The 16233-nt window shown below is 43.4% G+C and overlaps 1 protein-coding gene across 1 annotated transcript in view; it reads right to left on the reverse strand.

The window, feature by feature from the left end:
* The window catches only part of CALCRL (calcitonin receptor like receptor), a 79661-nt gene that overhangs the window by 18648 nt on the left and 44780 nt on the right, over window positions 1-16233 (reverse strand). The window contains exons 2-8 of the mRNA XM_066611881.1: window positions 15852-15937; window positions 15064-15155; window positions 13043-13217; window positions 10053-10163; window positions 6351-6463; window positions 4325-4416; window positions 1170-1296 (exon numbers count right to left, since the gene is read on the reverse strand). Of these exons, the coding sequence (XP_066467978.1) occupies window positions 1170-1296; window positions 4325-4416; window positions 6351-6463; window positions 10053-10163; window positions 13043-13217; window positions 15064-15114 (669 nt within the window). The 5' untranslated portion in view covers window positions 15115-15155; window positions 15852-15937. The remainder of the gene's footprint in view (window positions 1-1169; window positions 1297-4324; window positions 4417-6350; window positions 6464-10052; window positions 10164-13042; window positions 13218-15063; window positions 15156-15851; window positions 15938-16233) is intronic.

Raw genomic sequence — 16233 nt, forward strand, 5'->3', positions numbered from 1 at the left:
GATCTAAGTTTGATCCAGTCCTAGACTCCTGTACTTCTTACTTTAAAATATTAGTCAAGAAAAAAATACCTGAATAACATACAATAGTTAATCACTATCTGAAATACAGCGTAAATCTCTTGAATAATTTTTCAGATACTCTTAAGCTACAAGTGAATGATTCAAAAGCAGAAACATTAAATAGAAACAGTTCAATCACTTATTATTTGCTATTTTCCTTAAATGGCATTGAGCATATATAGCAAATTGTGGAAGTTGAAATAACAACACTAAATTTCAGTTTTTAAAAATGTACGTGCTTCCTAGAACTCACACAAAAACTAATGAGAAAGCCAAAAATAAGAAAATGGCCAAAAAGTGGTCAATAAGAAAATATATTATTCATAGAGATGTTTGAAAATGGTTTTATTTTTTCACAGAATTTGTGATTTGAAAAAAAGATGAAGCAGAAAGCAGTATTATGTGTTATTATTCCAAGTTCTCATGTTTATTAATTTTAATTGGTTTAAAAGTGTACTAGGTGGGTGATATAATTAATATAGTGTCAGCAGATGCAGCCATGGTATTATTTCTAACTGGAAAAGTAATTTATTTTAATTTCTGAAAAATATCTTAAACACCAAAATGCAATATTTTGTGTTTTTATAGACTGTCCTTGTTTAGTCAAAAACATGTGTAGGCAAAATTAAATCTGGGAGTATTCCCTTCACACACTCCCTGGATGTGCAAGCCCCACAAGTTAAGGACTCAGGGCCCAATCCTAAAGAGTTCATGGCAGCTTACTGCTGGTGCGTACTGTCACAAACATGCCGTAAGGCATGTCTGCAGGCCCAAGCACTGGTGGAGTGCCAATGCTAGCCCAGCGCTGGCAGGTGCTGGGCTAGCACAAGTGCAGCACTGGAGCGCCACTGCTCAGCGGTTAGGCAGACTGCAGGGCAGCGGAGAGGTAGGTGGGGGTGTGGGGAGAGGGGACAAAAATCCCCTTCTCCCGAGGAGGAGGCGGCAGTGGCTGCCTGGGATGTGCTGGATGCAGCGGCAGTCATTTTTGGCACTGCTGCAGCCCCACGTGCTGGGCAGCTCAGGATTGGACTGCCCCTTACTTCATTGCTGTTTCTATTGTTGCACATTGCTTCTAAGACAGAAAAACACCAAGAGGTATGTTCACTTACTGGATTAGATGCAACCATCTGCTGATTGCTAGCCACGCCTGTCATCCAAATAATTGTAACCACAGAGTTGCAAACAAATGAAAAAAACAGATTTTTATGCAAAGTGATTCTCTGGCAGCTCAGGCTCCTGAAACCAAATACAGGAGAGAAAATTAATGCACATGGTCAAAAACTTCCTGCTGATTTCTCTCCTTTGCCCAAACAGGTTAAAATAGGGACTGGTTAGTAAATACTACGGTATCATTCCCTTTATTTTTGAAGTCTGTTATTGCCAAACAATTAGGTCATGGTATATACAATTTCAGAGTTAAGATGGATGGTAAGATATGTTCTAGACTCAGTGAGGATTACTGAGGATAACAGAAAGGTCCAATTCACTGGTGCTACTCCATGTTTTTCCAGAAGAACACTCTGTTCTCACACCCAGGCTCTGGGCTTGATTCCACTCCAAATTTCCCAGTGGCATCTGGTGTGACTGGCTGCATGCGAGTTTCCGGATCAGTTCTGATCCTTCCCTAAGTAATGAGTAGCACATTTGGCCCTCTCAGGTGCTATGTGTTCTTCCTTCCTGTGACTGGAATCCATCTTCCTGCCTAACCTAGCCAGCAAGGTTTCCTTTTATAGTAGCACCTGCTTATACTGTATACCCTTTGACCTTTCTCCTTTCCTACATCAGCTTCCTTTGGATAATGATAACCTCAGTCAAACTTGAACTTATGCCTAGATTACCCTTATCACACAACTCTTCATATCCTATGGTCCCTTTGGCTAGAACCTTGGTTTTCAGAAACCCGCTATTGATATGTTTTAAACTTCCTTACCTTGTCCTAGTTAGGACTTGCCACACTGAGTAATCTGTTATTGAAGGCCATACACACCTCAGTCACTGATACATGACCCTTAAATTCTGAGTTGCTCATCCTGTGGACCTGGGGAAACTGAAAGCCCAAACCTGAGCTCGGTGCTCTGGCTTCGTCATTGCGCATTATAAACATGCCATAAGGCACATCTGCGAGGCTTACCGCTGGGCCAGTGCGCGTGCTAGCCCAGTGCTGGCCGGCACTGGGCTAGCACCGGGTGGGCGCCTGTCCTCCTCTGCTTGACGATCTCATGGACCGCCGAGCCACGACATGGTAAGCGGGGGAGGAGGCGTTCCGGGAAGGGTGAGCATGGGGAGGGCAGAGAGAAGGCAGGCGGGAGATATGCCGGGGGGAGGGAGTGGGGAGGCAGGAGGTGGGACCGGTTGAGCTGCCACCAGATCCTGACCATTTGTGTAGGGCTCAGCGCCCTACATGAACAGCTTTACTTTACCACTGACCAAAGTGAGTAGCCCCATTGTGGGGCTGCTTCTGTTACCTGGGGGAAGGGGACAAAAGTCCCCTTCTCCCGAGGTGCCACCTGTGGCAGGCTGAGGCAGCAGGATGCAGCGGCAGCATGCTCCAGGCAGCTCAGGATTGGGCTTTAGTCCACCTGTGAAGCTGACTAGACAAAGAGCACTATATAGACTGCGGGATGACAGCAGAAGCAATGCAGCCTCACGCCGGCAAACTACTCTATCCAACAAAACCTATTCAGTGCGTAGTTCAGTAATAACTTGTCTGCAACTGTCAGGGAAAGTGGCTGATCTGTCGATTACAAATCAATCTCCTGCTCACTCATGCATAGACTAAAAAAAAAATCTTTCATAACTCAATGTGAGTTACTATTAAATCTGAAAGCATCAGGTACATTTTTAAAAATGACAGCCAGAGCTGACAGCACACCACAGGGGGCGGAACACTTTCTTTGAAAACATTTTTAGACAGTAGAAATATTCTAAATTTATACAGGGGACTGCCAGGACTCTTTGATTATATTCATGGGAAGGGTTTGTAAAGGATGTTGGCTGTTCTCAGGTTTGTAATAGCAAAAGGTAGTTTATGCACTTCTTAGAGCAGTGGTTCCCAAAATTTTTCGTACCAGGACCCACTTTTTAAATGACATTTTATGAGGACCCATCTAAGATATCTAGAAATAAATAATTTTATTTATTTATAAGTAATAATAAGAAAGTAATAGTATAGATAGAATAGTAATAATAATAGTAAAAGAATAGTAATAGTTTTGGAATTGTAACAATAGATAAGAAAGTAATAATAAGAGAAAGACCCACAAACATTTATCTTCCTTTATTTACACATGCTTGAAAATTGCAGGAGCTGAGCTCTTTGCAGAGTAATTAGCAGCTACAGAATCTGATTTTTGAATAGCCTCCAGGCTTGAGGCAATCTGTTATCTGAACTTTTCATCACCCTTTGGTGTCCCACCAAAAATCAGGTCAGGACCCACCAGCAGAACGCCTCCTCCCCGTTCTCTCCCCGCCCTCTGCCCACCTCCCCATAATGCCTCCTCCCCACTTCCCCCACTGCACTTGGTGGTCCCTGAAACCTCTCCACTGCTCAGTGGTCCATGAGACCACCGAGCGGTGAAGCTCTGGTGGCCACCTGGCGGTAGTCCAGTGCCAGCCATTGCTGGGCTACCACTGGCGTTCACCCAGTGGTAGGGCCTGCAATGTGCCTTACAGCTCGTTTGCGACAGTGCATGCTAGCAGGAAGCCGGCGTGCACTGTTCAGGATTGGGCCCTTAGAGAGTAAAGGGCAAAGAGAGGCCAGGAATTCATCCTTTCAAGACCTTAAATCAGTCCCTTCTATGTCATCTGCCACCTTGAAAGTGAATATCCACAGTTGTTTGAATCTAGTCAGGAAAATGAAGTGACCACAAGTTACTGTTTGGCATGGTAAGTGATTCTGGATATGGTTCAAACATATCTGGAGACTGTGGCTTCCCATTGTGGCTTACCCTTCTGGAGCATCTCTGAAATATCTCTAAGGGTGCCATATATAAAGCAACTGGAGGACTGGTCACTGAATCAAAATTGTTATTCATCGTGGCTTCAGCAGATCTTGCCACACCTCCACCGTGATGGGAATTGGGCCACTGTCTTCCATGAGGCAATATCAATAGAACTGAAAAACATGCACTTAGTCCCAGCAAAATGCTGGATGCCTTTTTCCTAGACTTCAGTTTATTTAAGCTACCAAATGTTGCAAACTATTTGCAAGTTGTACTCCAAGGATATCGACAACAGGGGCCAATAATAATTCTGGTACACTTACTTAAAATAGGAGAAGATGCCAAGGGAAATCAAAAGTGAAACTATCGAAAGGCTGTGGCCAATGATTGTGAGATAATACAAATTCAGAGCTGTCTGTAATAAAACACAAGGAGAAGAATAAAACCATGAATTCAACAAACTAAATACTAGGTAGGTCTTATGTCAAAAGGTCTAAGTAAACCATGATGAGTTAAAAACAGTATACTGGCAATAATTCAGCTCTCATAAATTAGGGCCCAATCCTATCCAAATTTCCAGCATTGTTGCAGCTGCAGTGCAGTCCCAAGGCAAGGGAACAAATGTTCCCTTTTTGAAGCTTCCATAACTACCTTCCCATGATGTGTAGTCATGCACATCCCACTGGCATGACTAATGCAGGGTTGGAAAGTTGAATAGGACTTGGCCCCTGGTAAGGGAGAACTAGGACTATGTTTCAGGGTCAAATGATGAGCTCAGTTGGATCCTAACGCATTTGAGAATTTCTTTCCCCAAAGCATTAACAGGAACCATATCTAGAATTCTTCAATCTCTTTGAAGACATCAGGGACACTCCATAATCTGAAGCCTGAGAACTGGAAACTTTCATTCACACAAAACCCTCCTCTGCACTTGCTTAACTTCAGTTTACTTCACGGAACACAGTGGTGCATTAATTTTGATCCATCACATACTGTGCCTATTAAATGCACTCAGCAAATGAGCACACTTTTAAAATGCTTTTATGAAGTTCATGTGTTCTGTGGGAGGATTTAAAAAAAAAAAGATAAAAAAGGCATTTGAAAGACATCTAAATAAATTGCAAATGACACTCTGAACCACTAATTTTCCACTGATGTTTTCAGGAAGTGAAGTGAGTGAATAGTGAAGCAAATACTGAAGAGATGGCTTGACACTTATGGTAGAGAGAATATATTTCTGAAACAAATGCACCTATATCAAGCTTTTATCATTCTGTTTTACTTCACTGCAATCCCAGTTGACTATAAACTATTATGAGTCTACCATGGCTCTTAATAAAACATGCCCCTTATGTGAGAGGGGCGATCCTATGCTATCTTTGCACCCCCAAAAAAACACTCTTTGTGAATATCCCATCACTGGTACAGTTCCTGGCCCTCAAAAGAAAGTTTCCAATACAGGCCTAAGATGACAAGGTGTCACAGAGCAGTAGAAATCTAAAGTCAGGTCTGCACAACTTGAACAAGCTGAACACAGCCCACCCCCTTGTTTTGTCACGTTCTGATACGCAGAAAGCTTGCCAATTACTTGGCAAGTCACAAAATGTGGCTGGCAGACTACTCAGTTCGGCCCATCACCAGCTGCACAAGTTTGTTCTGAGCTGAGGCCTGTGTGGCTGCTGCTCCATCCTTTATTTTACAAGGGACTTAAATTTAACATGGGGATCATTCACACTTAGCAGGTTAAAACTCAGCAGGTTTTTTTTTCCCCCTTGCTGGCAGGAGGTCATAGGGATAATCAAGACCTATATTAATAGACCTTGTAAAATCCTTGAGATTGACTGATCTGTACGTAACTCAATAGGATCTCAAGATATGGTCAAACTGAATGTGCCTCCCAAACTTCAAAAACCTTTGGCTGGCCATGCTCCAAAGAGGTGGAGTTTAAACAGCTGAACAGCCTGGAGATTAGGCTTGCAATGGGAAGAAAGACTTGCAGTTTCACGGTCACTGACCTTCTCTTGATACTCCTTTGCTGCTCTTCGCTCTTTTCTCCATTAATCACAAAGGTCCAGTGACATAAAGCAAGCCCCTCCACTGAACATAGTGTTGGGAACTCGATGCACTCATCCCTGCCTTGCCTGTCGTGCTAAAAGGACTACACCACCAATCTCAGTCTGTGTTATTTTCAGAAAAGTGATTACAACATGAATGCACTCTAAACCTCACTGCAATACTATCTAAACAATCTCAACAGCAACAAATAATAAATGTTTTCATATGATTCATCTTTGGAAACACATTTTTTTTCCTGCTAATAAACCCCCCCCCCCTTTTTTTTCAAGGTACCTGCACTTTATCGCTGACTCCCAGATTACAAAGTGTGTAGTTTGTCCATGTTCTGTTGCTGTCAGGGTGTACAAACCAGTGTCCACTTTTCTCACAGATCTTGAAAGCTTTTTCTTGGGTTGCAAGAAATTAAGGAGAAAAAGAATAGTCAATATTCAGGTCCATTTCTCAATTTCCAATATAGCAAGGGAAAAAAAAAAAGACATGAAAAGAGCTGATGTTTTGATTTGGAAAGTAAATGTGCAAATACTGCCCAACACATAACATGACATGTTTTCAAACAGGGCTTGAACATATGTCATATTTTATCATTTGATTAGGATCAGTGAAACATTTAATCAAACACACTACAGATTCAAAGGCCAAAGGGTCAAACTGTGTTGTTAAGGCTGCTGGCCTTCTAGTCAATGGTACTCTGAGATAGAGTGTAAGCAGGCCTGACTAAGGGCGCAATCCTAACCCAGCATCGACAAAAGGGTAATGCAAATTCGAGGTAAGGGAACAAACATTGTCATACCTTGAGGAGGCCTCCATGACTGCCCCCCAACTGCAGGATGCAGCACATGCCCCACTAGCACAGCTATGCCAGTGCTGGAAAGTTAGTTAGGATTGCGCCCTAAAACTCTGCCATTGCCAGGGGTGGCAATTCTGCTGCCCTTCCATGTTTTTGGTGGTCATGCTAACGTTTGTGTGCCCCTCCATCACCACCTTCTCAACTCCTCTTCTTCCACTACATCTTCAAAATTAGTCAGCTCTGGGAAGGGATCATGGAAAATATTGTCAGTGTGCTGGCATGTTTTGAACTAGTACTGAAGGGAGAAGAATTAAGGAGGGGTTAATCTATGAGCATCATCAGGACCAGAACTGTAGCAGCTGCCACCTTCCCCTCCAGCTGCATGGCTACGAAACTCAAGAAGCCGAATAAAGTAAGCTATTCCTTCACATCTTCTCACTCACTTTCCAGCAGAATGAGCAAAAAGAGAATGAGTATAAGGAACAAGCTCCACACCACACCCTTGAGTAACCTTGCCTTGGAAGACATTTCCCCCTTACCACATACAAATTTCATATAGCTTGGTTGTTTTGACCCAGAGATATCATGTTAGACATCTCTGAGTTAGCGCAACTAAGCCACACAACCAAGCCAAGGCCCTCAGGAAGCTCTTTGTCTGGCAGCACTGAGAGAGCTAAATTATTATGCAGACCACCCATTCAGCAGTGCTGAGGTGTCACTAGGTGAGGACTCTCCTAGCACAACCCTTTCAGCAGCACCACTTCTGCCAAGGCACTGGGAGGGAGAGAAGGGAGGAGGTCTCAGAAGGTGAGGAACAGTATGGGGAAGAGGCAGAGCAAAAGGGGCAAGAAAGGGAGGAGGGAGAGTCTGCTGAGGAGCTGGAAGAGCCAAATTATCACATGGGCCACCCTTTCAGTAATGTCACTTCTGCTGCAGTGTCATTTTGCAGAGCATCTGCTGAGCTGCAAAGTGATGAGTTGGTAGAAGTGGCACTGCTGAAAGGGTGGCCTAAGTGATAATTGGCCCTTCCCATATCTTGAAGATATGATCAAGATTTGCATATTTTCTCTTCTGTCATTTGCATCTAAGGAGTTCCTAAGTGCTTATTTCTGGTCATCACCTGCTTCATAATGTCAGCTCCTACTTAGTATCATTTCCAGCCCTCAGCAACTGCCATGAATGCTATTTGGCCTGCTGTATAAAATGAGCTTGACACTCCTGTTCTGACTTGTTTTATCTTTGTACTTAATGAAATTTTGTGCCCTGACATTATACTCCAAAATTCCAGAGAAAGATACAAATCACTCAAGAGCACAGTATAGTTCTGGCCTACACAACGTTTAACCCTATAGGCTAAATGGAGTCAGCCATCCCAGCATGGTAGTCAACCATAGTCTGATTCATCCCTTATTTTTCTTACCTACTGCTCTGGACTTATCAACAAAAACAAGGGCTTATCATGTCACTTGTGCAGGCCTGAAATAGCCAAATCTCACCATGTGATGGATACTAATAAATTATTGTCCTGTAGTGGGACAGGATGTAAGCAGAAGGATTCCTGTTACTTCACTCTCTCCCCTTCCCACACTGTCTACCTTGGCACTCTCACACCCTCTCCTGTTTCCAAGAAAGAAATTCCCTTTATAGCTGCACCAACGCACACTCCTCCTCAGGGCTTTCTCTCCATACTTGTACACTGGCAACTACAAGTGTAAGTTTGCCCCCTTCTTGAGGTGTTAGCTACACAATGGAAAGTCACCTAACTTCATTGAAAATGGCACATTTAAAAGGGGGGGGGGAACAGCAGAAGAGAGTCACTGAGGACTCTCCTTAGTATGCAGGAAGTCCCAGTTTCCCAGCATTCAAAGGTAGGGCACTGAGGTTGCAATCCTAACCCCTAATGTCAGTGCTTTCCAGCACTAGCATAGCGGTGCCAATGGGACATGTGCTGCATCCTACAGTTGGGTGTCACTCACGGAGGCCTCCTCAAAGTAAGCGAATGTTTGTTCCCTTACCTCAGAGCTGCATTGCCCTTATGTCAGTGCTGGAAAGTACTGACATAAAGGGTTAGGATTGTGCCCTGAATCTCTGGACACAGAATTTTCATAATCCAGGGCACAAATTTCACATGGCTTCATTTTGATGCCCCACATGGAACACAGGAAATGCCATATACTGAATCAGACTATTGGGCCATCTATCTCAACATTGTTGACACTGATTGGCTGTGGCTTTCCAGGGTTACAGAGAGAATTTTTCTTTGCCCTACCTGGAGGTGTCAGAGATTGAACCCAGGACCACATGAAAGTCAAGTATGTTCTTAATCCCTGAGCTACAGCTCCACCCACATGCTTGTACTTCCTGTTCCTTCACATCAAGAAATAGAAAGAAATAGATTTTCCACAATATCTCCAAATGGAAAAATGTTTAGGTCATTCCTGTGTCAGTATCTTGCCCATCTCGCCACTGGGGGAGATGCAAAAGACCTATGAGGATGTAGAGAAACTAGAAGTGTGATCCACCCTTCCCTTCCCTTTTGTTTGTTTCCACTGATGTTAGCCTAAAGTTAGCCATAGACTGGTCCTGACTATTAAAATAATGGGAAAACACCATGATTTTGTTGGAGGGAATTAAAATAGTTTCCTCTTTGGCAGGGGGAAGCAGAGTTGCTTAAGGAGCATACCCTCCCTTTTGGGTATCACCCCAGGGAGTCTCCCTCACCTGGCTGACTGCTAATCAATAAAGAGACAAAGTGGCAATGGCTTGTTAAAGTTGCAATGAAGTTATTTACTTACAGCTTCACTGAGTGTATATTTACAGCATCTGATTAGGATCAGAGGTTCAGCTAATATCAAGGCCCTAGAGCTGCCTCGCCCTGCATGCTTTGTGCTCAAGATGGCGTGGGCGTCAGAGCCCTGGTGTGCACATCTGAACAAGTCATTGATCGGAGGACAAAGAGAAGGTGCTCAGAGGAGAAGGGAAGGATAAAGGGTTAGGGCCACACCCACAAGGATCACAGAGAGAACAGGTAGAAAGGTCAGGGTCACTGTACCATAGTTTGACCCCTTTTTAGACAGCATCCTGCCCCCTCTGGACAGCAGACAGAGTTGCACCAACTCCAACAGATTTTACTTATGGTTCCTTTGCAGGCCATTCGTATTGCCAATAGATAAATAATAAAGATTTACCTGTGGAGTCAAAGTCCTGAAAGTAATCAGGGCAGTCCTGCACTGCTGTTTCTCCCACAGCGATATTATCCCAGCATAACCAACCATCCCACGTTCTATTGCAATGAGGAGCTACAGAAACGAATAGAGATCAGACAGTCAGGTCCTGCATTACCTTGGAGTTAAAACTATTGTTAAATCTATTTTCTGTTTCTAAATCTGTTAAAACTATTGCTAAAATCTATTTTCAAGGAGAACAGAAACACCCAGAGAACCAACCCCACTACTTCCTCAAAATGGTAAGACCTGTTTAATGTGAATGCTAGTCATTGTTTCTGTAGCTTTATCTACCTATAAAGGTTTCCTCACACTCCAAAGCACAGTAGCTTCTATCATGACCAAGAAACAAAACTCAGGATGGGACTACACTGAGAAAGAGGAGGGTTCATGCAGATAAGAGCAGGCTTGTTTCTTGATGGTTCCCATCAAGTATATACTATCAATTATATGTTTGGCAACCTTCAGTCTCGAAAGACTATGGTATAAGCCTACATCACCTGGTATTCCCAGGCAGTCACCCATCCAAGTACCAACCAGGCCTGACCCTGCTTAGCTTCCAAGATCAGGCATGTGCAGGGTAACAGTAGAAGCTGTTGGTCTGATGTTGGAAGCTAAGCAGCATCAGGCCTGGTTAGTATTTGGATGGGAGACTGCCTGGGAATACTGAGTGCTGTAGACTTATACCATAGTCTTTCGAGACTGAAGGTTGCCAACCATATCAATTATAGTATATTGGTTAAAGGTGCCATCAATGACTTGTGTTCTTGGCACAACAGGTATAGTCAGTTGGCTGGTCTGCTTGCTAGGGCCCCCTACCCTGTGAACATAATCTTAAAATGGAAGGGCCCCTGCTCCCTCCCTAATTTGAGAGTTAGCTGCTACTATGCTTGTGGTAGGGCTTAGCCCATGAGATGTCCCACCAGTGCTGAGTCCCCAGCTTTTGGTCCAGTATACTGCTACCTTCAGACAGTATTTATTAGGATTATTACACCATAATGTGGAGTCTAATGGAATGGCATTTTTTAAAATGTGGCAATGTGCAGCATGATTATTTTTAGTTTGGGATACAGAATTAGCATAGAGGGCTTGGGACAGAGATTTGAAATTTGAATAGGTTCATTGCCAGGGAGGGAATGCCACCCCCCACATTTCACTTCCTTTCAGAACAGGATAAATTTTACATACATCCATGTAGCTTAAGAAAGAAAAATCAAAAGACCTAACGGAGGAAAAAAAATCTCGTCTCGATTATAGTTGCTACTTGTTCTGCTGCAGCCAAAGGCAATCTATTGGATGGTGGTGCCTGGTGAACTAGGCCTAGGAAAAATAATGTCTCAAAAAGCAGATCATCTTCAGGTGCTTCAGGACTCTGTGACTTTGTTACTGCAGATGAATGGGTAATTTCATCTGGGATTTGGCAACATTTAAGTGATATTTTTAACTCCTGTGCTTGCCTCTTCCCTTTTGGGCCTCTTTCCAAGGGGGTAGGTCAATGTCCTTGGGTTGTTGACACAGCAAAGAAGTGCGATTCAGCTCTTCAGGATATAATGTGCAACAGAAAAGTGCTCCCACCCCAAGAGATAAGAGAACAATTTGGGTTACATCATCCTCTCCTCATCAGAATCCTTCCGAGAGGGTTGCATCCCACAGCCCCTCCCTGCGGACCTATAAAACCTGAGCACCTCAAGTGGAGGACCACCAATTTTAAAACCCTCTAGCAATTATATGGGGAAGCCAAGCACTCTGTTGGCCTGATGGATGAGGCACTCCACAGAACTGTCTGCCCCCAGAGACCTGGGCAACTGGCAGTGTGCCACCAAGAAAGTCACCTCCCAACTCTCTTCTTCCATTGTGGGGGTCTTCCCATGGCCCTTCCTTGGTTCCTTAGTGTGTCTCTATATTCCTCCCTAGCACTGCACACAGAAGCCTTCTTCTCATGAAATTTTCCCCCATTAAATGGGGTAAGGTGGTAGGTGTGACTGCACCTTGTGGCCATTCCCACCACACTGATACACCTGCTCATCAAGAGCCTGGTGGCAACATGTTCATCTTTCCTGAGGATTCTGTGCAGCACCTATCGACATGCAGTGGCATCGCTAGAGGGGTGCAGGCCACACTGGGTGACACGAACAAGGGGGGTGACATCACTACTGGCCAAAAATTTTTAAATCTTGGTATTTTTTGAATAATAATAATAATAATAACAGGTATTTATATACCGCCTTTCTTGGTCTTTATTCAAGACTTTATTCAAGGCGGTTTACATAGGCAGGCTTTATTAAATCCCTATTAAATAGGGATTTTTACAATTTCAAAGAAGGTTCTTTCTTTCAAGAACGACTACATTCAAGGTGTTTCATTCCGATCTGGCTTCACATTCTGGCCTCCATCCTCCCACGCTCAGAGCAGATGGAATTGCTTGGCTTCAGCTTGTCAGCTGCTCCAAGGTCGCACAGTGCCAGTGGCCTCGAACTGGCGACCTTGCGGATGTTATCTTCAGGCAGACGGAGGCTCTACCCTCTAGACCAGACCTGCCCATTGAATAATACCATCATTCAATGCATATTTTCATGCAGAATGCAATGAAGCAAACCACATTTAAATATATCTATTCTACCAAAAGTTATAGCCAAAAATAAACAGCAGGGGTGGCGGTGAGGGAGCACCGCTGCGCCCACTTCATGGGAGGAGGTCCATTGTGGGAGTGATGTGCTGGCCTCCCGCACCAGATGACTTAAACCCTAGTGTCGCCACTGTCCACACCACAGAAATGAGAACTCTGATTATCTTGGAATCTCACTGCTGCAATGTGGGATATTTCCCTCTTGTCACGAAAGTAACCACTGAAGGGTGGCCAGGGGGAGAGTACCTCTCCTCACATTTACTGGATTTTGTGAGAAGAGGACTAGAGTCTCTGTTTCATTTGTGACATTAAAAGCAATGGTTTTTACCTTCATTTTCACGTATGGGAGTTTGCATAATCTTCTGGTAACATTCATACTGTGCTGTCATTATTTTATTCATTGTGACACCTAGTGAATGGATCTCTTCTGAAATATTCTCATGGGCCATTGCTAGGAGTTCTTCTGTAAAATTCTTCATTTCTGGCACTGCTGTGACAAAAACCTAAACAGGAAACAAGACACTGTGACAACAGCAGCTGTTGGCAGTAAAATACAGTGTTGAATTGATTCATTGCTTTGGTAACCTTTTGAACAATTTTTTTAAGGCCCCCCCCCCCACTAACTGGGTAATTATTTTTAATTGCAAAACTACAGAGGCAGATGCCATCTTAGAGGAATCAATACTTGCTGTCAAGTGGAGCGTGGGAGGCAAAGGGCCAGAGAGAGGCCAGACCGGGAAGGAATCCAGCTGGAACGAGGAGTCCTATGAAAGACTAGAACTATTCCATTGTAAAAAATCCCTACGGGGGTTTAGAACAGCTTGCCTATGTCAACCACCTTGGATTAAAGTCTGAGGAGAAATCTGACGACGAATGAAAGGCGGTATAGAAATACCTGTATAAATAAATAAATACAAACACTTTCTCCTGCTCCCTACACAAGGACTGTCTCTTCTAAGATAGTCAAGGCACCACATGCTTATGTCCATATACAAATTTATGCACCTTTAACCAATAAATTAAATGATTAAAACTCTCCAACGAAGATTTATTTAATTGGGTTATGATTCTACTTGAAAGATAATTATTTTCCACAGCTACAAATTGGATATATTGTAATAGATATATAACAAATACAGTTTGCACCTAGAAACTTGCTTTGAAAGACCAAAAATAAGAATTCCACCAAGACTAACCATTTGGTCTAATTCAAAGTAATTTGTTTCTAAAATTTGTTGTGATACACGCTGAAGTTGCCAGAATACTGGGGGAGGGATGGGGCTGTGAAGACTTAACAAGGAGAAACTAGAAATGATAAATTTATTTAGCTAGCCTTCTCTGAAGGAGAGCAGTAAGGTTAAAACTGGTTGAGAAGAAATCCAAGATGTATTCTGAGGCAAAGAATGTTTCCTCACAATGGGGTAAAACTTTTGCCATCACCAAATACAGCCGTGCCCTCATATCCATGTGGGTTCCATTGTGGAACCCCCCACGGTTAAGTGAAATTGCAGATATGAAGGAATGTCTTTAAATGGCATTAGGAGGGATGGTTTCAAGACATAAAAACATCACTTCTGGTTTTTGGTCAAAAACTGAACTTGGTTTTTGGCCTCTAATCATCACTCTGAGCCCGGCAGAGACTGCTGGCAGACACACTTGGCCTCTGCTGGGCTCAGAAGATCCTCCAGGGGCAAGGAGAGTGGACTTCCCCCCTCACCTCCGGAAGGGGTGCACGCAAGGGGTTTCCATGGACCTGATCCACGGATAAGTGAAACCGTGGATACGGGATCTGCGGATACAGGCACCCTGTAGTTGAATGAAACAGGACCGGATAGGTTCTTAAAATGATCTTCTAATTGCTGGATAGATCAAACTGGATTGCATCGAACACAATCCTAACCATTCTTCTATTCAAAAGTAAGCCCCGCTGAGATTAACAGAGTTTATTCCCAGGTAATAGATTGTAGACTTGCACCCCAATGCTAACAGTCTGGCCCATGGATGGTACACACATTCCATCCATGGATGCCACAAGGACACCAGCACAGATGGACTGCACAAGGTGGAACTGCATGTGAACCAGGAGGGAGCTAGCGAAGAGGTAGCTAACAATGAAAACTGTGTGCAGAGGACTGCTAATGGAGTGCATCATGAGAAGTGACATGAGAACTTCAGCCACATGGAGAAGTTTGACAAGCATTTCATAACACTAGTTCAGTGACATCCAGCTATTTGTGTTACAATCAGGTAGAAATGAAGGGAAATTGTTAACACGTATCACACGAGTACTGGAGCATAAGAAACATTTCTTACTGCTTTTCTTCATGTCATCTTTAAGGAGAAACTCACCAAGGTAACAGCTAAGATGAGCAGCAGTTGTGTGATCCAATTTGTCTCCATCGCTAAATCTATGCAACATATAATTCAGCAAGATGTTGTAGCTGAAATGTAATCAGACAAAACAAAATTAAAAACCTTTTGGGGCATGATCCAGCCAAGACCTCTTTATTTCAATGGAAAAGACTTAAGTACGTCGTTACCACTCCTGCTGAAGTCAATGGGTCTTCAACTTCCCTAACTTTGGCTGAATTGTGTCGCAAATATGTAAGAAAGGGAGTATTATATGACAATTACAATGATGAATGGACAAAAAATGTTGCCAAAAAATGTTGCCACTTATTCCCAAAACACTGTTATGTAGAAATGGAGTCATTGTTCTGTCACAAAATAGTCCTGTGGATGGGCTGTAGGGCCAGGATCACTTATGCCAAATCTTATCCCCATTCCCAGGCTGCTCGGATCTGCGCCACCTCTTTCGGTGGTACGGATCTGAGTAGCCCCATTGGAGCTGCTGCGGCTTTCCCTGGGGTAAGGCTCTCCCCTGGGTAAAGAAGCTATGCCCCTTGCCACGGGCTGAGCCGCTTTGGGCTCCTAATGTGCGCTGGATACGGGGCAGGCCTGCCGGCCTCCTCATTCCAGCGCAAGTTAGGATTACGCTGTAATTGTAATAAGAAACATTAAAAATTCAACAAACAATTTTGGTGTTACACCGTGTAATCTGCAATTTTGCTACAGCAGTCACTGGTTTTCTATTATTAATGCCATGGCTCTTTATTATGGGAAAGCTAAACACTTACATGTATAGCTCTTTCTGGATTCAAACAACATTTTCCCACGCATTCTACTCCTAGTTGTCCAACTTTTCTTCTCCAGCAGCCATAACCTACAAAAGACAGATTGATAACAGTAAACAACTGGCTCCATGGAGACTATTTCTAACATAACTCTTTTAAATAGTCACAACCTTCTCATCACATGGATATTGGGCGACAAAGTGTGTTTCCCCCATCCTACTCTTGAGCATTCAGAAGTAAATGAAACTGATCTTAATGAGGTTTGTGCCCATGTCATTTGCATGGGCATTTATTTGACAGAGTTTGGGCCATTTTTCAGAGTTGCTTATGGAGCCCTGATTTCTAAGATTGAAACGGTTACAAACTGTTTGCTACAAAAAATGGA

This window comes from Tiliqua scincoides, chromosome 1 (assembly GCF_035046505.1).
Source record: "Tiliqua scincoides isolate rTilSci1 chromosome 1, rTilSci1.hap2, whole genome shotgun sequence".
Taxonomy (NCBI): Eukaryota; Metazoa; Chordata; class Lepidosauria; order Squamata; family Scincidae; genus Tiliqua; species Tiliqua scincoides.